The sequence below is a fragment of the Colletotrichum phormii genome (assembly GCF_030913505.1).
Source record: "Colletotrichum phormii strain CBS 102054 chromosome Unknown BDP81scaffold_8, whole genome shotgun sequence".
Classification (NCBI taxonomy): Eukaryota; Fungi; Ascomycota; class Sordariomycetes; order Glomerellales; family Glomerellaceae; genus Colletotrichum; species Colletotrichum phormii.
The window spans coordinates 44,225-65,407 of NW_026851450.1; the positions used below are offsets into that span (position 1 = coordinate 44,225).

The following is a 21,183-nucleotide window of genomic DNA, read 5'->3' on the forward strand; positions in this document are numbered from 1 at the left end:
CAGGCGATTGCCAGTGGTCTCAATCTATTGCCTAAAAGAGGTATCGTGGCCCTGGGTGGGATCCCACGACTCGGAAAGTCTAGATTACTAGCGTAGACTTGGTGTACTGCCCGGCTGTCTGGGCCGATAACGGTCTGCTCTTGGCTCCTCGACTTGTATCAGGGATCCTCGCCTTCTAAGTTGGCTGTTATCCTGAGTCACGTCACCAGGTCATTTCTGGGCTGAAACGGTTCAACTCATCCCATCTTATAGTTCTTTGAACATCTTCTATTCTAGGCTTCGCATCCCACATCATTCCATAACGCCAATATGTTCCTCGTCTCAGCTTTGGCTGTAGCTGTACTGCTGTTCTCCGCATGGAGATGGAAGTGGCGATATGCCACAAAGGTGTGCCCCCTTATCTTTGAAAGATCCCATGCGATATCTGACTGTATGAAGGTAAAGCTTGCGGCGACCAGCTCGCAGGAGAAGTCAGATGAAAAGACTGATATAACGCCCCTGAAAGATTTTGACTGGCAGAATATCGATCCTGCCAAGCATCGACCATTCAAACCAGTCTATCACATCACCATGGGTACCACAAACCTCGCATAAGTGGCCTTTCTTGTATTCTAACAAAGTATCATATTAGCCATCCAAGCGAGCCCGCCTGAAGACCTCATCATAATAGATAACAACTACCTTGACCGCGTGACCGAGCGTCGTCAACTCCTGGAGAAGCATACGTCAACGGTAGCGGGGGCTGTGCCTGAAGGCATACCTGCTCTCCACGAAACCTGGACGCATTTGCTGTCAGAGTATCTGCCGAAGCGGTATCCAACCATGTTCTCCCTGTCCGAGGACAAGACTGAGTTCCACAACCACGTTACCAAGACATCACTACCGCTCACGCCGCCAGAGGACCCCCTGGTTGCGCTCAAAGCTATTGGAGAGACCGTGGAAGACGACGTATTTTTGCTGGTAGAGACACCAGATGGTCATCGTGCTGTGGCGTTCGTCTGCTGCCATCCTGCTGGATTCGATCCCTCCGATAAGCTAGGGAAGCTGATGAAGGATATTCACACGCCGGTGCCATCCTACGACAAAATTGGCGCAAGCATGGAGCGTTTCTTCTGTCGATTGCAAGTTGGGAAGAGCTTCAAGCGGATGAACGTGAGTCAATGTGTCCCCCGGATGTTGAAACTTTGGCGCTGATGAATGCTATAGTGGTCTGTTTCGACCCATGAGAACCTCTTCAGCCCGGGCAACTTGCACATCTATGAGGGTGACAAGACGGAAGAGGATGAGGATGTCGATATCACAAAGGTGAGATCATCGTCTCGAACGCCGTGTGTGTCGCCTATCATGGACTTACACCAGCTAGGCTCGTTTGCGCCAAGAACTACAGACCTTGACCAGACTTCCCAAGACGGGAGCGATCATGTTCTCTTTCAAGACGTACCTCACGCCCATAGAAGAGGTGAAGAAGGAGGGGTTCGGGCTCGTGCTCGCGGATGCTATAGAAGGCCTGAAGACGGGTAATGCGCCTGGCATGTGGGTATACAAGGGGGCGTCGCGTTGGGGCAAAAGCGTCTGTGAGTACCTTCGGTCATGAAGAGGCAGAACTACAGACAACATGAATGGGTTTTTGGTAGGTCAGGGAGGAAGACGCGATAGGTTTTGTTGTAAATATTCGGAGAACAGAAACAATGGATGAAGTCAACGGCGACATCCTCTTCATCCCCTCAATGAATACAACAATCATGAATGTTGTGGCTTGTCTCGCATATTCGTTGAAGCCCCGGCCTTCTAGCCGGGGCGACTTGTGGATGATCCGGAGGCTCGGGCCCGGGTATGCATGCCTGTCTCGGGAGATCTCCCGCCTTATCCGTACTTCTTAACATGATTAATAGGCTCTTAGGCTTTGGGGCCTATTATACTTAACAAGGTGAGCGATAGCCGAACAGAAGAACGTTATTTCGGGTATAACACATCACGTCATACAACACCCTTCCCACCGCCATGCCGTCGCCCACAACCCGACAGTGGCAGCCGGTGGAGGCTTGAAGCTTGACAGGTCACAGGCGACGTGACGGCCTTTCAAATTGAGTTTTTGGGATGAACTTGGGTGCTTGAATATTGGGTGAATATTGCACGGCGCAGGCCCCCAAAGAAGGGTATTCCCGGTTATGCCGAAAAGGGGCGCTTGCAGCTTGCTTGTTTGGAGACGGCCCCGATCCGGTCTAGTGGACCCACCCCGTGCCCCGTGTGCAAATTTCCCACCAGCAGAAGCTTCGCACCTGGGCGGCTCTCCCACACGACGACAACGTCTTTTTAGCACCCCCTGCATCGTCATCCATACAAGATGCAAACGAGATGTGGGCTCGACTTCATTAACATCAAGCGCCCACCCAGCGCCCTGTTCATTTCTCTCTGGCTGTGTTGGTCCGCTTCTCCCACCCGAGCCCAAGCCCTGGCCTTTCCACGACTCCTTTCCATGACTCCTTTCGCTGCGGGATCCTGCAGTCTCTGTCTCTTGGCTCCTCTAGCTAGCTGCTCAGTTGCTAAGTTGCTATGCCTTTCCTTGCCGCCGCTACCTGGGACCTGCAGGCCGCACATGTACGGATATGGCGTGGCCTCATCAACCATGGCCTCACCTGAAGTCAGGGACAACTCCGCAATCTAATCCCACTTACAGGCCTCGCTTGACAGACGCTTGCAAAATGAATCCGCTGAACCGGGAAACCTTGCCGTGAAACAAAGTGCTTCTGCAAGGCCCATTTCCCCAAAGGAGCCTTCTACTCTATTCCTCGCAGCTAAACCTGCGGGGTCATCTCCTTTCCAGGAACCACGGAGCGAGGATGGGTTGCAAGTTCGTCCCAAGGGGTGAAGAGCAGGAAGCCAAAGGGAACCTACATAAAGGAGCTGGTCTGCCAACGCGTGCCGCCATGCCTCGTTCCGTTTGAGCTTAGCTACATTCTCTATCGTACATTGAACTTCCTGAAGCAAGGCCAAGGCATCGATTGCTGCGACCTGCGTCCTCTCTTTCTTTTCGAAAACATTCCATTCGTTCAAACCCTTGCCTTCAAGCTTTCTCCAAGCCGCCCGGTCGGTTCAGGCATACACACGCTCACTTACACACCCAAAAACTCCCAAACCAACCACACCAACCCGCAAAAATGAAGTTCACATGGAGCATCGCCAGCGCGGCTCTGCTGGCCACCCGCGCCCAGTGCGAGATCCTTTGGGATGGTCGCTTCAACGACATGACCGCTGCCACTGACCTCGACAAGTGGTCCTGGAGCAGCCAGGTCGGCTCCTACCAGTACTACATCCACGGTTCCGGCGCCGCCACCGACTACGTCAACCTCTCCTCGGACTTCAAGAACCCGGCCGACACGGGCTCCAAGCAGGGTGCCAAGATCTCACTGACCAGCACCTCCTTCTGGAACGGCCAGACCATGCGCCGCACCGAGCTGATCCCCCAGACCACCGCCGCCATCGGCAAGGGCAAGCTCTTCTACCACTTCTCCCTGAAGCGCAGCGACACCAACGCCCCGTCCCTGAACAAGGAGCACCAGATCGCCTTCTTCGAGAGCCACTTTGTCGAGATGAAGTCTGGCTGGCAGAGCGGCGCCACCGGCACCGAGGACCCCCTCCTCCGCTGGGTCGTCGACGGCAAGACCGAGTGGAGCGTCAACTGGGACGCTGACGTCTGGCACAACGTCGCCTACGAGATCGACTTTGACGGCGGCTCCGTCGGCTTCTGGCACTCCACCGGCGCCGAGGCCCTGACCCAGGTCGTCGCCCCCGTCACTGTCTCCGCCTCCAGCAACGGTGCCGACTGGCACGTCGGTGTCCTCGAGCTCCCCCGTGACGGCTACGCCGATGAGACTGAGGACTTCTACTTCTCCGGCGTCTACATTGAGGACGGCGACATCACCAAGGCCGTCGGTTCCGGATCTTCCGATGCCGGCTCCTCCGCCCCTGCTTCCTCTGCCGCCCCCGCTGCCACCTCGGCCGCCGCCTCCTCCGCTCCCGCTGCTGCCGCCCCTACCACCAGCGCTGCCCCCGTCTCCTCCGCCGCCCCCGTCGAGTCTGAGCCCGCTTCCTCTTCTGCTCCCGTCGCGACCCCCGTCTCCTCCGCAGCTCCCGTTGTCTCTGAGGAGCCCTCCGCTCCCGCTGCCACCACCCCGGCTGCTGCCACCACCAGCTCTGCCCCGGCTGCCTCTGCTAGCGCCAAGCCCGCTTGCCGTCGCCGCCGCCGCCGCAACCACGCCAAGCGCAACTAAGTGTCTCTGTCGTTGACTGTGGCTTGAGGAGGACGAGAACGCTTGGATGTCCCTTTGGACTTCCGAGGCGTGAAAAGGAACACTTCTGATGTACATATCATTTTTGCATATAAGACTTGTCACTGTGCCTGCCTATTGGACTTAGTTTTGAATATATTCTTCAGTGTACGATACCACAGCTGCTCACTCTCATGATGTCTGAACTGTAAATGTGAACCAGTGACTCACTTGAACATGTCTTGAGTTCGCTGTAAATGCTGGTCTTTCATTTGGGAACAATTGGTCTAGATTGTTGAACTCGCTCGTACATTAGAGGTACTTTGCTACCTGCTCCTCAGTCCATTTCCAAAAATCTTCGGCGAGACCTGTGCCACCATCTTCGCGTGACTTGGAGTCCTGAACGAGATCACCCCGAATGGCATAAAAACGACCCCATGGAACAACTAGGAGACATCCAGTCAGCAACCCATGAAAGTCAAAAGACAAGGTCAAACTCACCCCAGTCGCCCGTCTTCTCAATAGTCACGTCGGGAGATAGCGCTGCAAACAACTCAGTGTAAGCACCGTTGATAGCCGGATACGTGGTAGCTCTTCTGAATAACGTCGGGATCAGCGCTGTAATGTGGCGATCCAGCTCTGATGAAAGGTTTCCCGGATTCAAGGCCTTTGCACAGTCAGTTGTCCATTCCACATCAACTTCGCCCGCATTGTGCCAAGACTTACGAGACTGATGACGCCGTCGGCCTTGTGTCGCTTGGCGAATTCAGTAGAGTGGAAATAGTTGCCTGCCTTGCTGATGCCGTATTTGAACTCCTTGATTCTGTCCCTGCTGTAGTCGAGGTTATCAATCTCGATGGCGGGGTTCGGCGACAGCACCTCTGCGGCTGAACTCGAAACCCAGACAACGCGGCAGCTGTCTTTGGGTGCTGTCTTGGCCGTTTGTACCAGAGTCGGCGTGAGCAGCTTGGTGAAGAGGAACGGGCCGACGCAATTTGTTCCCAGCTGCAGTTCGTACCCCTGGGCTGTCTTGCTCCCCTGAGGCGGCATCATGACGCCGGCATTGTTGATGAGAAGATGCAGCTGTGTCTCCTTGGCCAGGAAAATGTCTGCTGCGGGTTTGATGGTGGTAAGATCGGCCAGATCCAGAGTGAGGAGATCCAGCTTTCCGGTGGAATTAGGCACCGCGTCCTTGATGGCAGCAATGGCCACATGGCCCTTCTCTTCGGAACGAGAGGTAGCGTAGACGGTGGCGTTCTTGGAGTACAGAATCTGTGCGACTTCCTTGCCAACACCAGTGTTTGCTCCTGTTACGATGCAGACCTGCGACGTGTAAGTATACAGCGACTCATGTTGAATGTATTACGCGAGACACTCACCCTGCCAGAGAGATCAGGAATTTCCTTCTCCGTGAATTGCGGCCGCGGCGGAAAGGCCTGCGTGAAGATACTGAAGGGGTTGAGCATCTCGGCTTCTCTCCCTTGGAACAATCTTGAAGCAAGAACAAACGGGGTGATCTAGACGATGCAGGGCAGAAGTGTTGAGTCAAATAAGGATATGGAATAAGTAAATTGTGACCACGAAGACCGACGTCACCGATTAAACGGCTAGACACAAGCGCAAGAGATAGACTGATGTTCTGTAGAAGATGGTCCAGTTGTGACCGCCGGAGTCTTCATTGGCCCGAAGCTAACTTAGAATGGTGGAGTGCGCCTTTGCCGATTTAGGAACCACTCTGGACTCTCACCGAGCCAAGTCCAGATTTCTGATTGGTCAGCACACCGAGATACGGTCCCGCTATTCTAACAAGGTGCTGACAGGCGATCGAAGCTGATGTATAGTATAGCATCCTTAGTACCGCATATTGAGGAGAGATCATATAGGTACTTCAGTATGAAGTGGCAAGGCCGAATCGCTTGAGGATTGTGATGCGTGTTCTCCGTGACCAACTATCTCGTCTTGGCCCTATGTAGGTATATACCTACCTTGAATGTAGCGAGTTTGCATCACGATTACATAGGGGAGGTTGATTATTGGCTCGAGTTTTGCTTTAGAATCTTGAGTACCTCAGACCCTCAAATCTCAGATACAAAAGTGACAGCTCACAGCGCGACATGAGTAAGGCAATTATCCAGACTCTGGATTGGATCGTGGGCTTTGATAGAGTGTTTATCCTGCACGGAACTGCCGCAATGTCTTATGTAATGAGCAGACAAGCTTTGATGGAACGATATCGCAACCACAGGAAATGGCAGAGAGAACTTGGAAGGTGCAGTGCGACGAAGGCTGAAGTGTTCTGAATGAGACCTTAAGGTAAGGTAGGTACACAGGATAGAAGGTGGCTTATCCAATGAGATAAGACTGAGTGAAACCTCAAGACGCGCCTTCCCCGGCCGTGCAAGCCGAGCCACGTGATGCTTGTTAGCCGACCGGTGAGGGGTGGGGCTGCCGAAGGAACATCAGCCGGGAGTCAATTCGGTACTGTGATTGGCATGGCGTCACGGTCTGGAACTGCTGGCAGCACGAGCCAACGTCTAATGCAAGACTGCAAGACAACAAGACCCAAGACCACTTTTTTCCGTCTTTCCTTTCAGCCACACATAACCCGCAATTGGCCTTTCTATTCGTCGGCTTTTGTCTGGTTGCTAAGGTATTTCATTCTCCCCTGCTACGGATACTGCGTACAGGCTACCCGGTCTTCAGAACAGACCACACGCTAAGGTGCCGACAGACAAGAACCAAACATCGGAAAGTGTGAGCCTCACCTTTTCCTGCCCGGGCCACAGATCGCACCACACTCTGCACGCTGCACCGACGCCGCACGTCCGTCGCATCTGGTTGTTTGGAACGAAGCCTCGCTGTTCCAATTCTCACAACTCCAGATCACTCCCCACCTCTCCGACTGACACCTTATACTTTGTATTCATCAGGTGCATCACCTCTCCTTCGCGACCCCCGCCTTGGCAGCCGCGCCCCACCGAGAGATCGTCCTCACTTCAGCCTTGTGTGCGTGTGTGCGTCGGCACGTTGATGCACTCCGCCGCGATATAGCCAGAGGCGTGGATCGTGCTGTCCCACATCGCACCTTTTAGTCGAATTTCCATGGTCGTCGCGCCTTTCCAACTGATGCCAAGCTAAGCTGCCGATCGCCAAAAGACATGCTCTGATTCGAGACCAACCAAACAACCCACCTGCCAACTCTTCTCGCCGACTCCTCGTCTTCTTCCACCATCGACCGGCCAGCTGCCTCTCCAGGTGCTTCAAATACTCTTGCGCGACACCTTCAACCGGCCGTGCACCTGCAACTATCGGCCGCTCCGGATCGAATATCGACACCCGACATCCTGTCTACACAGATTGGTCCAGGAACATCATACACTCCAGCGGCATCATGTCTCTTCCCCGTACGTTCCTGCACTCTGGGTTTCATTGCCTAGAACGCTGTCGCTAAACTGACCTGTGCAGTGAGCTCCGAGGATGAGGATAACTACACCCACATCATTGATGGCATTCTCGCTACTGCGGACTTGACGACCATCACTCGAAAGAAGATCCGTTTGGGTCTGGAGAAAGCTCTTGGCGGGAAGGACTTGACTACTCAAAAGGTAAGATATCCAAGAATCTCACCGCCAACTGCCGACATCTACCTGCCGATAAGCTAGGGCTAAACATGAACGCTTGCAGGATGCCATCAAGGCGCTGATAGAAGAGCGTTTCGATGCAATCTCTGGTTCCAACGACGCAGCACCCGACTCATACTCCGCAAGCCCCGCCCCGAAGCGCGAAGCCAACGGCCACGACGATGATATTGATGGCGAGATTGAGGTTTCCGTCGCGCCCGTCAGGAAGAGGCAGAAGCGCGAGGACTCCTCTGAAGACGCCGACGCCAAGCTGGCTGCCAAGCTACAAGCCCAGGAAAATCAAATGGCGAGAGGGCGGACAACACGCGGCGGCAACGGCGCAAGCAGCAAGGGTAGCAAAGCGGCCAAGAAGAAGGCGCCTCGCAAGAAGAGCGCGAAGAAGATTGATGACAGTGACGTCGAGGATAGCGGCGAACCGCCAAAACGCAAGGCTGGTGGTGGATTCCAAAAGCCCTTCAACTTGAGCGAGCCGTTGTCAGAGTTGCTTGGCGAACCCCAGGTATGGTCTCTCTAGATAACATGTTGTTTGGTACCTTGATAACGTGCTAACTTTTACCCAAGCTCTCTCGTCCGCAGGTTGTCAAGAAGCTCTGGGAACACATCAAGGGCCACGACCTACAGGATCCGGAAAACAAGAGACAAATCCTATGCGACGACAAGATGCATGCTATTTTCAAGCAATCTAAGGTGGATATGTTCCAGATGAACAAGATGATCGGCGCCCACCTTTACCCGGTTGAGGTTGAGGAGCAGTGAGAGCAGACTCAAGAAGGAGGTGGTCCAGGATGAAGATAACACGGACGAGCGGTGCGATTTAAAGCAATGGCGTCTTTCTGGTTTGGGACGGGCAATCAGAACTTTCTGGGCGGTTTGGTTGGGCATCCGGGTACAGGCAGCAAATGGACGGCGAACCGCAAAGTGCCTTATCGTGTGTAGTTGTTCGAGGAGGCTATCAGTAGAGGGTGGGTTCGTTGTCGACATGGCATACCTTATTTTACATATTTGGCCATGCCGGCCGTCGCAGCCATTGCTGCAACTGCAGGCTTTACGCTACCCAAGGTAGAGAATCTGGGCTAGCTCGGCCTTTGGAATCGGTCTACACTAGTCTCCATTAAATACACTCTATTAAGATATTCGCTAAGCATCATGCCGCTCCAGTGACGCAACCCGTTGGGGGCAATGATGCAAGACCAAAGGCACGATGTCCAGGAAGCTGCAGAGAGGCTTCAGCTGGTCAGGATCTCACCACGGGAACGATGATTACCGATGAGTCATTTTGTATGCACCCCAGAGTAGGTGGTGCCTAAGGTAAGGCAGATACGATTTCAAACCGACATCTGATAGTAAACAGACTTGACTTCATGAAGGCCTCTTGCACCGCCTCGTGAGTCGAGTGCAAAGCCACACGTGTCCTGGAACTGACTGGTGGCTCCGCGAAGCTCAGCTGTCAGCTCGTGGTCAGTCTGTCGTGTTATGTAAGCTCAGGTTGAAGCTTCTCGGGCCGGCGGGTGGCAGATGGCGGTTGCAGGGGTGAATGACGCACACCGAGAGCACGGAGAAACCCCGGTCGCTTAGAATGGAAGTTCCTTAGGACGGGACTGAGTGAGCAGTGGCAGCAACGAGCAAGGGGACTTTTTTGCTGGACCCCGCCATGGATTCCCTCCGCCCACCAATACCAGAGCCAATCCAACCCACTCGCGGTTCCCTTGGGAGCCACACATAATCATTAATTTCGACGTACATCGTCTCGCCGCGCCCGACTAAAAGTACTGGGTTGCCCGTCTACATTCCGGATCTCTGCTCTACTCTTGTATCAACTTACGCTGCCTTTTCAAATCACTGCACACATTTCGAAAGAAGCTGTCCAGCTTCAGCTACACCGGCCCACAATCAAGCTTGAGTGGAGGACCGATTTCGCGCATCAAAGAAAAGCACTTCCAGTGTAAGACAGTTGGCCTTGATCGAATCGTTCGGCCGACTGCATAACCCCATTACTGTACTTCCACGCCCACTGTCTACGCGAAAGACGACGCTTCCGATGGCCGACGCCCAAGCTGCCGGCGGTGACTCGAACCCCTCGAGGGGTAATCGCAACCGTGGAAGAGGTCGCGGTGGTGGTGGAGGGGGAGGAGGAGGCAACTCTGGGACCCGTGGAAGAGGAAGAGGAGGACGTGGTAGAGGCGGTAACAACGCTGCTGCGCCAACTCAGCCAGACACCTCGAGCGCATCCGAGGCCCCTATCGCCAAAGCCGATAACAAGGTGCTTACACGCACGGCTGCAGCGGACGATGACACGGCGAGTAGTGACGGAGAGGTGTGCTTCATCTGCGCAGAGCCCATCAAGTTCCACTCAATTGCACCATGCAACCACAAGACCTGCCACATCTGTGGTCTGCGCATGAGAGCCCTATACAAGACCAAGGACTGTCCTCATTGTCGAGTAAGCCTTCTTTCTACTGGCGCGCCGTTGATACGCCGAGACTGACTTCAAGCTAGACTGCTTCTCCCTTTGTCGTTTTCACGGATGATGCGAACAAGCGATACGAGGACTATACCGACGCCGATATCACGAGTTTCGATAGTAACATCGGTATTCGATATACGAATGAGGAAATTGTCGGTGACACTGTCGTGCTCCTACGATACAACTGCCCTGCGGAGGACTGTGTCTTCGCCGGTTTAGGATGGCCAGATCTTCATAGGCACGTCCGCTCAACGCATCACATGAAGATGTGTGACCTGTGTACCAGGAACAAGAAGGTCTTTACCCACGAGCATGAGCTCTTTGCCGACAAGGAGCTCGAGAAGCACATGAGGCATGGAGACGACAGGCCAGGTGCCATTGACCAGACAGGCTTCAAGGGCCACCCCCTATGCGGGTTCTGTGGATCGCGCTTCTACGACGATGATAAGCTCTTTGATCACTGCCGCGAAAAGCACGAAAGATGTTTCATCTGCGACCGGAGAGACTCGAGACACCCCCACTACTTTGTCAACTACAACGCCTTGGAAAAGCACTTTGAAAAGGACCATTTCCCCTGTCTGGACAAGGAATGTTTGGAGAAGAAATTTGTCGTCTTTGAGTCGGAGATGGACTTGAAGGCACATCAACTGGAAGAGCATGCCAACTCTCTGTCCAAGGATGTGCGGAGAGATGCGAGGGTAGTAAACATGTCAGGCTTTGACTACAGATCGACATACGAGACCGAGAGACGTGGAGGGGGTGGCGGGGGTAGAAGCGGCGGCGGTGGCGGCGGTGATGGTCCTTCCAGTGGACGTCAAGGCCGTGGCCGTGGCCGGGATCCCAATGCCGAGCCCATACCCCATAGCTCTGCGCAACCGCTTCGTCGGGATGAGCTTGCCTTCCAAAGACAGATGGCAATCCACTCGGCGCAGTCAGTTTCTAACCGTACGTTTGGTGGCTCGTTGTCGCAGCCAGCGAGTACGACACCAGCTTCCTCGTCTCGCCGAGGCAACGGTGCAGCGGCACCTGGAGGATCATCACGTCAAGCCCCAGCAGCGGCAGCCGCCCCTGCGCCTGCGCTGCCCACGGCCGAGATGGAGCAGCTCAACGTTACTGACATTGCATCATTGCCTCCTCAGGAGAGAGCGGTGATGTTGCGCCATCAAGGAGTCGTTGAGCGCGCTTCAAACATGCTGGGTCACGATGAGTCAAAGATGAAGGAGTTCCGCGAGTACATTTCAAATTTCCGAAAAGGAAAGCTGACCGCCCCTCAACTGGTGGATGCCTTCTTCTCGCTCTTCGCCGACACATCGTCAAACGCGTTGGGCACGTTGGTCCGCGAAGTTGCCGACCTGTTCGAGGATAAGAGCAAGGTCGCGGCCCTGCACAAAGCGTGGCAGGACTGGAGAGCCATCAACGAAGACTACCCGTCTCTTCCTGGCTTGGGCGGTATGCACGGCGCGACGACGGCTTCGAGCGGCTGGGCCAGCGCGGCTTCGCCATCGCCCACAGCGCCAGCTGCGGCACCGAGCTCCAACCAGAAGCACTCGAACCGCGTGTTGAGGCTGAAGAACAGCACCCGAGCCGGCGCCTCAGGACCTAAGCCCGTGACCCAGGCTGCTTCAACGAACTGGGTGTCAACCTCGGGGTCCTCTCGTCCTCCAGCACCATCGGCTTTCCCTGCTCTTCCCGCGGCTTCGTCGTCGTCCAAGTCTTCGGCACACCAGCCATCCTGGATCGGGCCCAACAACCCCTCCGCCTCGAGATCATCAGGCCCCGCGGGACCCGCGGGACCCGCGGGACCCGTGCGCTCGACGCCCGCCGGTCGCCCTCCGCCATCGTCTGCTTTCCCCGCGTTGCCCCCGGCACAGAAGCCCCTCACCACAATCTTTGGCTACGGCACAGGCCGAGGTGTACGGCGCGACCTCGGCGGTGCTGCCAGCAACTTCAGCTGGGGTTCTGCCCCGGGAAGTGGAGCCGCAAGCGAGAATGTGTCGGAGCGGGAAGACGAGGAAGCTGGTCAGAGTACCGGTGGTAAGAAGAAGAAGGGCAAGAAGGTGCTTGTCCAGTGGGGTTGAGAGTGGTCTCCAGGAAGATGGGTAAATACGAGGCGTTGCGAGATGGATGATGGGCGACACTATTTCACGGTATATCAAGCCGCGCAGTGTGTAGAAGATTGCTCAACACTAAAAGGAGTTGATTGGCCATACGTGGCTCTGGGGTTTGGAGGAGGTATAAAGAAAAAGAGCTGTAGCAGAGTAAGATGGACCAGAGAAAAACAGGTCTTCAAATAAATAGAGTAAATGTGAACCTAGCACTCCGGGTCATTGCCTTACAATGTATATCGTCTGTATCAGTGAGGGCCCGGATAGACTTGGCTACCTAAATACCGCTACCTACTTACCTTGCCCAAGGCCACCTTGTCTCGTCCAGTGCCTGCCTGTCGGTGCCTTTGCGAGGGGCGGGAATCTGATGTGAATGAAGACGACTCGTTCAGACATGGACACTCCCCGAATACGGCAGCCTTGACATGGGTTATCAAGTGGGTGCCATGAGGCTCTCCAACAATTTTCACGATTTCACTGGGGCGTATCAGGTCACGTTTGAACAGAGCAAGTTTGAAAGCATGGCAAAATGATTTGACTTTTGTATGTACCAACACCTCAAAGACCGGCCGGCTCGTAGTACTCCCGGAAGCGATCAGTACTATCCCATTCCACAGTCCACACCACGGTCCAGCAATCCAGCAACAGTCTAGGAAACTTTACTGTCCAGAACGCCAGGTACCCTTCTGGCAAGGGCCCAACTGTCCGCTTCAACGCATCGGGCATATCCTCGTAATGGTTCTTCTTATTGCGCAAAGCTCTCAGCAGGTCAAGCAGCTTGGACCCTGTGTACTTGCGCTGTTTGCCCAAAGAATCCACAAAGTCTCGTGGAAGCAGGCGGAGGAAATCTCCCTTAGTGATCGCCGGGGCATGCTGCTCCAAGTGGGCAAGGTGGTCGCTAGGAGGGTCTCTGGGCTCCTTCTCGAAGTGATCCGAGACATCGCACAAGAAAGCAAGGCGCTTCTTGGCAGACCAAAAGAAGGGATGAGCCATGACATCGCGAGCTGAAGGACGCTCCTTGGGATTCGCATCCAACATCAAGCCGATGAGATGCTTCGCCTCGTAGGCAAAGTCGCCGAGTGCATCCAGAGGGGCCAAGTTATAGTTGCCTTTGCGGATGTTCACCTCCCTCATGTAACGATCGCCACAGTCGAATGGATGGGAACCATTTGTCAAGACGTAGAAGAACACCAAGCCCAAGCTGAAGATATCAATGGAGCGAGTGGCACGACGGTTGGACATCATGTCGGAACCAACGAGGATAGATCCCGACCCGCTCTGGATACTGGACTCCATGGTGGCAGTGTCCCTAGCATCGTCGTCGAGTAGCAATTCAGGCGCTCGCCAGCCAGAAGTTCCCGCAGCGCGGCCAGTGGTGGCACCGAAGGAGGACTGACCACCCTCTAGCTTTTTGCAAAGACCGAAATCGGATACAAGAAGGCGCGGTCGTCCATCTTTGCCCATGTTGACCAAGATGTTCTGAGGCTTAAGATCGCGATGGACTATGCGAAGATTGTGCAGATGGTGGATACCGTTGGTGATTTGGTACAAGACACCAGGCAAATCCATCTTGCCAGCTTGAGCCAACCGGGTGAAGTGATGAGGCTTCTCAATGACATCAGCTAGAGAGGCTGCACAGCGCTCGAGAGCAATGTACAAGAATCCATCTCGTTGTTGTTGGGCGTAGTATCGAATGACTAGAATTGATTGTTAGACCTTTCCGCAAAAGCAGCCTACTATTATCCTTACCATTGGGATGGTCGTCACTCTCTCGCAACAACTTTGTCTCTTGGGAGGCAATGTCATAGAACTGGATAAGCATTCGCTTGACAGCCACTTCACGCCCGTCGAATCGACCAGCAAAGACCAGAGTACCATTGCTGCCTGTGCCGAGTTGATTCTCGGTGTCGACTTCGATGCCGCCCATTTTGATAATCGATTCGCCAACCGCCTGCATGTCGTTTGTCATGGTCATGACATCGGGTTCCAAACCAGTAGCCTGTACGCCCAGCTTCTTGGCCTTATTGACGGCTTCCTCGACGGAAGCAGGCGGCTCGTCGTCGCGAGACTGCGACATCTCCTCTCTCTTCTTCCCCTTTCGGTGCTTTGTGCCCCCGCGGCGACCGCGGTGAGCAGGCTTCTTCTTTTTGACCTCAGGGGTACCGGGCTCAGGAGGAGTGGCAGAAGTCTGCTTCTCCACAACTGCAGCAGACTCCGCGATAGGTGTCTTAGCGCCGTCCTTCTCTTTCTCAGCGGCGGGCTCAATTGAGGGGACCAGACTCTCGGGCACGGGCTTCTTGTCGGCAACAGGCTCTTCTGGTACCAGAGGTGCAGCCGCCCGCTCAGGAGCGGGGAGAGGGATCTCGTCATGTACCGTATGCTCAGGAGTAGCATCGGCACCCATATCCTCTGTGTCGGAAGCAGCCTCATCTCGCATATACCACTTTGTCGTCTTGGTCTTATACCAGCGACGTAGATCCTTCTGGTAATAAAATAGAACAGAAACGATGAGCACGATCAAAACAGGGTTTGAGAAGAAGTCGATGACGCTGTTGGAAACGTGGTGCGGAATCGACTTGACTTTCTTGACAATGGTAGGCGTTTCTACAGGATCGTCGTCTGGCACTGTAGTGGGCAGCGCTGGGTGGCTTTCAGGGTCCACGACTGCATCAGACGCTTCTGAGCGTCCAGGTAGACTGGGAGGTTGGTAGATCGGGCCCCTGGTGACACCATCCATGTAGTGGGTTCCGACCATGGCTCCGACTCTCTGCGTCTCGTTCAACTTGCCCCATGGCTGGGCAAGCTGGAGCCAGTCAGGCGACGAAGTCTTGGCTACAGGAGCGTCCAAGATGAGAGGATAGGAACGCCCAGATAAGGCGTACCAGTTGCCCATGTCCGTTTGGTTGACAAAGATGCGTTGGCTTCGGATACGAGCGTTGCTGTCATCCTTGGCTGGCGGGACAGGTTGAGGAAGAACGATGAGATCAGGGTTGCTCAATGGTTCCAGTCCCACAGGCCGGCAGACATCGAAAACCTTGACTACAGGCGAAGCAAACTGCGCGTTACAGAAAATGGGCAATTTGTCCTTGTGGGCATTGGCATAGTCAACGCCATAAATCTTGCCATCGTGTGTGGTGGTATGGTAACGCTGGTCGATGGATTTGTGGTGTTGGTTGAGGAGGTCGTAGTCATTTGTGTTGGGGGTCCAGTCGAAGAACTTGAGTGTAGCGATGGGTCGGCCATCTCTGCGAGCTATGCCGACCTCGTACTCGGTGCGGCCTAGAGTGATTGTCCCGGTCGAGCTACACTCCTCGTTGTTCTGGTCGTATAGAGCATTCGGGCGCAAGCAGCTCTCTGCCTCGTTGACGTGGGAGCCACCGGAGCCGAACCACTTGAGCACACGGCCGGTGGCGGCATCAAGTGTGATCATGGTGGTCTTCTTGGTACCAGTATAGACGATTGGGGGGTTGTCGAGGGCCGAGGCGCCTTCGTCGACCATCTGCTTCATGGTCAAGCCGGTAGATAGTAGTCTGGGCTCGGTGGAGCCAGCTGGAGACCAGTAATAAATGTCTCCATCGCGATTGGGCTCGATGGCCCAGATGTAGTGGTCGATGTGGTTGTAGTCATCGTCCAGGTCGGACGCGTTGAGACGGTAATGTTTTGTCTCGACCATTGACTGATCGACCTCGAGATGCCAGCGTTCAGTGGCGTGGTTGCGGTCACTGGCATAGAGGTGTCCATCGACGGTCGCCATAAGAACGAAGTCTTCTACTTCCCAGTCCTTCAGACTCCGCGCATGGTGCTGCGTAGAGATCCCACCACCTCCGACGCGGGAGGCAATGGGTCGATGTCCAGAAGGAGGTGCTCGCACGGACTGAGCCGGAGCCAAAGTTGCGATGGCGCTCGCATCGTTAGGAATATATATGTTGTCGGGGTTGGACCGACGCTCGTGTTGTTGTTTGTTGGGTTGGGATTGTGGTTGCTTCGAGGTTACGGAGTTTCGGCGCCTCGGAGACTCGACAGCATTGTCGGCCTTGATGTTGGTGGCGGCCCAGTTGCGGGCGGCCTGGTCGGGGAGTACATCACGAACGGCTTCGTGTTGACTGCTTCCGGCAGCGGGTTGGTGTTGTTGAATTCTATGTATTTGGGCTACGGGCTCGATGGGTTTTTGCTGTTGCTGAGCATCGGCGAGGGGGAGGCATGAGATGGCGAGAACAGCGAGAGCGAGCAGGTAGGTTCGCTGACGAGCAACGCGCCTCCCTTCGCCTGGAGGCCGTCGCAGCATGGTAGTTGTGTTGTTATGGCGGAAGGGATTTACATCAACGCTTCCCAGTGTTGTTCAAAGTGCAGGCGAGACATAGGAGCAGCTGTGGGCGTCGGAAAGGTCGCGTTCGAGGTTGTGGTGTTGATGGTCCGACGGCGGCAGAGGACCATGTGAATGTGGGTTGGGCTAGCGAAGTAAATCGGAGCCCACAACGACGAAAGAGTAGGTGCACAGCAAGTGTGGATGCAGCTGTGGATGCGTCTGAAGTATCAACAGGATGACTGTTGATGGATGGGAGGAATCGTTGACGGAAGTGAGGATGAAGATGAAGATGGAAGTTGGAGATGGAGAGAAGGAGTGGTGGTTCGTTCGGGAAAGAGGGAGCAGGTGCAAATGGTTTGAATGCTCTTTCTCTCCTTCTCTTCTTTTTTGACCCTGTCAGCTTGGGTTTTCTTTGGGGGGGGTGGATGGGGGTGTGAAGCACAGATACACGCACACGCACCGGGGGTAAACCAAGCATGGAAGTCACCTCGAGTCTTCCGTCGAGAGTTGGAGTCCCCCGTCCTTGCAAGAGGAGGGAAGTTGGGGTCTCTGTCAGCCAGCCCAGTGCCTACAGTCCGCCCGCCCATGCCACCTTAGTGAATGAAGAGTCAGAATGTCCCGGTCGAACACTTTGAACTGGCGGCAGGCGGGCAGCGGGAGGGCTGTGGAAGGCAAGGGAAGCTCTTGGGGGGGCTGTAAGTACACAGTGCGTAGAAGAGGCAGTTTGTGGGCGTCGTACGACCGGGGCAGTGGGCTGACTGGGATTACCTTTGACCGAAAGGGGGCCAGGAGATGAGAGAGGAAAAACCACGGGCAGCGCACAGCATCGGGCAGACAAACCACTGAAGACTCGAAGAGGATGCCTAGGTAGGCATGTATACAGTACATATACACTACATCGAAAAGGTACACTGTCCAGCCCCGCCAAACCCGTCGAGCGAGCCCCATCCATTGCCACACCTCGGCCACTCAGAGCTCGCAACTTTTCCCCCAGTTTCAAAAGGGAGGAGAAGGAGCGTCCTAGAGGCGCACCTGCACCACCGGCACCACGCTCTTTACGGCGTCCCTCCACATCCACCCGACATCTTCTCCTCCCACTGCTTCACCGTCGACTCTCTCTCTCACGCTCAAGACTACCTTAGTGCAAGAAGACCAGCCCTTGGAAGCCTCAAACCGTGGCAAACTGAAATCGCGGGGGTTTCCCAAGTTTCCTAACCCAAACAGCATGATCTGCCAAACTCCATAACAACCTGTCGAAAAGCGGAACACTGATTTGGTGAACAGGTTCGTCCAACAAGCCCCATCTGCTTTGTGCTACCTTCAACTACATTCATCAGTCACCAATACCACCAATGTCACCATAACCTCCCGATATTCCAACAGAGAGAATTCAGGGTCCTCGTTAGGGCTCCGCGTCCCGAACCCTTGTGCCAGCCCCCCTAGCAGTAGCCGCTCGCCCAGTCCGAATCGACATGGCTCTACCGAGTAGCCTCCAAGTCTTGACCCGAGTTGCCTAGTGGCCGGTGTCGCAATCCTGCAGTTGCCAGGCTTTCTGTTACAAGGTTTTGCCCGCACGCTGCAAAGGGATGAGGTCAGCTCAGCACAGTGCACAACTGTTTTCCAACACTTCACCAAGGAGGGATGGATATGCGCGGTGCCATCGAGTCCTCCTCCACCACCACCGGGGAACTTCTGTGACGGGCTACGAATGTGGCTGGACCTGCGTTCTTGAAGACGACGATCCACAAGACCCGACTGGACTGCGACCTCGACCCTCGACCACCCGGGAGCTAGCTGTTGCTGTCCACTGTGCTGCATACCAATACCTGGTACTCCGTACGGATATGTACACACACTCACTACGCACCACGCACCACGCACCACGCAATGCTTCAAGGCTCGGTCTACACGGTGGTCTCGTCACTGGTGATCGATCGTCTTCAGTGTCTTGCAGAGAACATGGCGCCCTCAAGCCCGTCGAGCAACGGATTACTCGCCGAGTCTGTCGATGCGGATCGTGGGAAGCTCATCTTGGGTTCTTGGTTGACGGCATCGCTGATCCAGCAGATCAGGTGTATCAGACACAGTGTCCTCAAGGGATGCTTCTCTTTAGCACCGCCGCTACCTGATCGTCGTCATTCGATGCCGGCTGTTCCTGCAGCTTCGTCGTCACTGGTTGGCAAAAGAGGACCGGATGGAGGTGCGGGAAGCAAGCACCAAGCACCCACGCTCTGGGCCTCTGGCGAGGTGTGCCACGGGAGAATAGCCGACCCGGCCCTATCACACTGTGTCGGCATCGCCCCAGAACTGCAACATTCGTACCTTTTTGCAAGACACACGCACAAGACATTCTCCTGTCGGCACATGGAAGACAACTGGAGCAAGGTTGTCATCCTATGTACCCCACTACGTAACTCGCCACTCCCAAGCACCCAAGTCACGACAAGCACGTACGGAGTACTTCTCACGAATACGCAAACAAACAAACAAACTGCTATCCTCAGGGTATTCTGCACGGCGTACGAATATGGATCTAGAGACTGGCAGGATGGACTGTCGAGTCTTGATGGCTAGCACATGTGTAACCACTTTCCGCCGATGTTTGTTTGGTCTCGACTCTCGAGAAGAACTGTCGTACCCTTCGCCTTTCAGCCGACGAAATCTTCTTACGGTCGATCAACCCCCTCAGCCTTCGCCTTCGTACGGAATCTTTCCTCCATCTGGAACTTGACAAGTGACAAGACGCGACATCCCAGACATCCCGCCATCCCTTTCGTCTTGGCCCTTCTTCCCACTGCGACTGTCTCCCTTCGCAACGTGCCGACCTGCAACGCGAGCTCGTCCCATATCCATTGCTTCGGTGATTTCTTCGCAAGCTTTACACTTTTGCCAGTCCGAACGGCCCAAAACTCTACGCGGGTGCCCTGCGCCCTCGGTCCGCCGCAATAATACCTACTGCACAGCAATAGAAATTGTACCAAACACACCTAACAGGCTCACGGAACATTCCAGCAAACCTTGCTTCTTCCCCCTCGACTTTCGAGGCTCTGACGCCCGCGCGTGTAATAAAGCAGTAATAAAGCACGCACAAAATGCAGCCCACGACTCGACATGCTTTTCGTCCTGCAGGACTAGCACGTATCAAAAGACCCCCACGACGACAGCCTCAAGCCTGCAGTCTCTGTTTCTACTCCGCTATCTTGCTTTTATGATATTTTACGCATCCAAGACGAGCAGCGCAAACAGTAGTGGCACCCGAATCTCATTGATGAATGCATACGCATCTCGCAACATCCACTTACGGATATCTGGGTTCGAAGTGCGAGACTGTGAGGAGTCTTTCCAAGGTTCGATTGCCGGTACCCGCTTTTGAGCCCGAGTGCGAACAAACTGTCGACGATCCCACCGAGTGGGGCTCAATATTGTGTGATTTGGATCTCAGGTTCAGGCCAACGGCTGGCTCCGGCGACCCCCGGTCCAATGTCCCAGCGGGTCGGGATTGATACGATGTTATTTCGAGTCTTTGCGAGTTTCCAGCCCGGACTCCGAGCTCCTTTCCAACTTTTCAACCACATGTGAAATTATCGAGTGAATTATTGAGCTTCGCCCTCTTGGACCCCATGGCCGGGCCCGCCTTTGATATTCAAGATTGTGAAGCAAAAACCGGGACTTCATCTCATTCTTGAAGAAGCCATCTTCCAACAAATGTCAAGGCCGCATCTCCCGTGCTGCGCCTTGCCGTTAGCGCCCGGGGACTGCGCGTATGCCCAACCCGCCCGGAGCATCCAGGAGAGCCGGCCCCTCGGTGGGAATTTGTAAAACTGCAGCTGACGAAAAGGCGCAAGCTTCCAAAGCTTCTTCGACAGGCGAGCATCGGGTCCTTCTGCACGTCACAGTCTCTGCCCTGTCGAACTTGCTGCGTCCGAGTGCCCCCAACCCCCAAAATCAAATGGGCCTCCGCCCTTGGTCGCTAACGGTCTCGGTTCCAACGGGTACGGGGGCCAAGGGCTGTGTGTCAGACTCGTCGTTGGTTGGACGTTTGGACTTTGGAATGCAACACAGCGAGTTACCAAATGAGACCATGGTCAGTCACGTTTTTTCCAACACACAAGTATATACCGGGCTTAGATGTCTCTTGTAAAGACCTGTCTCTGCTTGTTCCCTTCCCCAACGGAGCGGTTTACACAAAAGGCAATTGACGAAGAAACTCAGACATGTAAAGGGCGTCCTTCTTGTCGCTTCAATCTTCCTGGTCTTCTTCAAATACCTGTTGAATGATTGATCAATATCGTATATGTCAAGAGTCGCTGGTAAGTTGAAGGATATGAAGGGTGTGTTGTATCTGAGCCTTCCGATCTACGATGCTTCGTCGAACCAACCTATCTTGCATTGCTATAAG

The 21,183-nt window shown here is 54.7% G+C and overlaps 6 protein-coding genes across 6 annotated transcripts; 4 read left to right on the top strand and 2 right to left on the bottom strand.

Moving 5' to 3' along the window:
- Nucleotides 1-432: 432 nt before the first annotated feature.
- BDP81DRAFT_317221 (uncharacterized protein) lies at nucleotides 433-1,594 on the top strand (the record flags this gene model as incomplete). The annotated part of the gene is made up of 4 exons (XM_060584236.1): nucleotides 433-574; nucleotides 632-1,152; nucleotides 1,207-1,305; nucleotides 1,364-1,594. The coding sequence occupies 4 exons, from the start codon at nucleotides 433-435 to the stop codon at nucleotides 1,592-1,594; spliced, it is 993 nt and encodes a 330-aa protein (XP_060446060.1).
- Nucleotides 1,595-3,158: 1,564 nt separating this feature from the next.
- Nucleotides 3,159-4,049, top strand: BDP81DRAFT_277930 (uncharacterized protein; the record flags this gene model as incomplete). Its single annotated transcript, XM_060582981.1, has 1 exon — nucleotides 3,159-4,049. A coding segment is annotated over one exon (891 nt), but the record flags the coding sequence as incomplete, so codon positions are not given.
- Nucleotides 4,050-4,580: 531 nt separating this feature from the next.
- Nucleotides 4,581-5,734, bottom strand: BDP81DRAFT_393173 (short-chain dehydrogenase; the record flags this gene model as incomplete). Its single annotated transcript, XM_060587804.1, has 4 exons — nucleotides 4,581-4,714; nucleotides 4,770-4,935; nucleotides 4,995-5,591; nucleotides 5,648-5,734. The coding sequence occupies 4 exons, from the start codon at nucleotides 5,732-5,734 to the stop codon at nucleotides 4,581-4,583; spliced, it is 984 nt and encodes a 327-aa protein (XP_060446062.1).
- A 1,925-nt stretch (nucleotides 5,735-7,659) lies between these two features.
- On the top strand, nucleotides 7,660-8,665 carry BDP81DRAFT_448609 (SWIB/MDM2 domain-containing protein; the record flags this gene model as incomplete). The annotated part of the gene is made up of 4 exons (XM_060592317.1): nucleotides 7,660-7,672; nucleotides 7,734-7,873; nucleotides 7,953-8,408; nucleotides 8,471-8,665. 4 exons carry the CDS (start codon nucleotides 7,660-7,662, stop codon nucleotides 8,663-8,665), a joined length of 804 nt encoding a protein of 267 aa, XP_060446063.1.
- Nucleotides 8,666-9,638: 973 nt separating this feature from the next.
- On the top strand, nucleotides 9,639-12,770 carry BDP81DRAFT_372155 (uncharacterized protein). The gene is made up of 2 exons (XM_060586647.1): nucleotides 9,639-10,349; nucleotides 10,406-12,770. Exons 1-2 carry the CDS (start codon nucleotides 9,948-9,950, stop codon nucleotides 12,449-12,451), a joined length of 2,448 nt encoding a protein of 815 aa, XP_060446064.1. The 5' UTR covers nucleotides 9,639-9,947; the 3' UTR covers nucleotides 12,452-12,770.
- A 220-nt stretch (nucleotides 12,771-12,990) lies between these two features.
- BDP81DRAFT_425261 (uncharacterized protein) lies at nucleotides 12,991-17,255 on the bottom strand. Its single transcript, XM_060590198.1, has 3 exons — nucleotides 17,239-17,255; nucleotides 14,228-17,166; nucleotides 12,991-14,175 (listed from the first exon to the last, which is right to left on the bottom strand). Exons 2-3 carry the CDS (start codon nucleotides 16,761-16,763, stop codon nucleotides 13,037-13,039), a joined length of 3,675 nt encoding a protein of 1,224 aa, XP_060446065.1. The 5' UTR covers nucleotides 16,764-17,166; nucleotides 17,239-17,255; the 3' UTR covers nucleotides 12,991-13,036.
- Nucleotides 17,256-21,183: the final 3,928 nt, after the last annotated feature.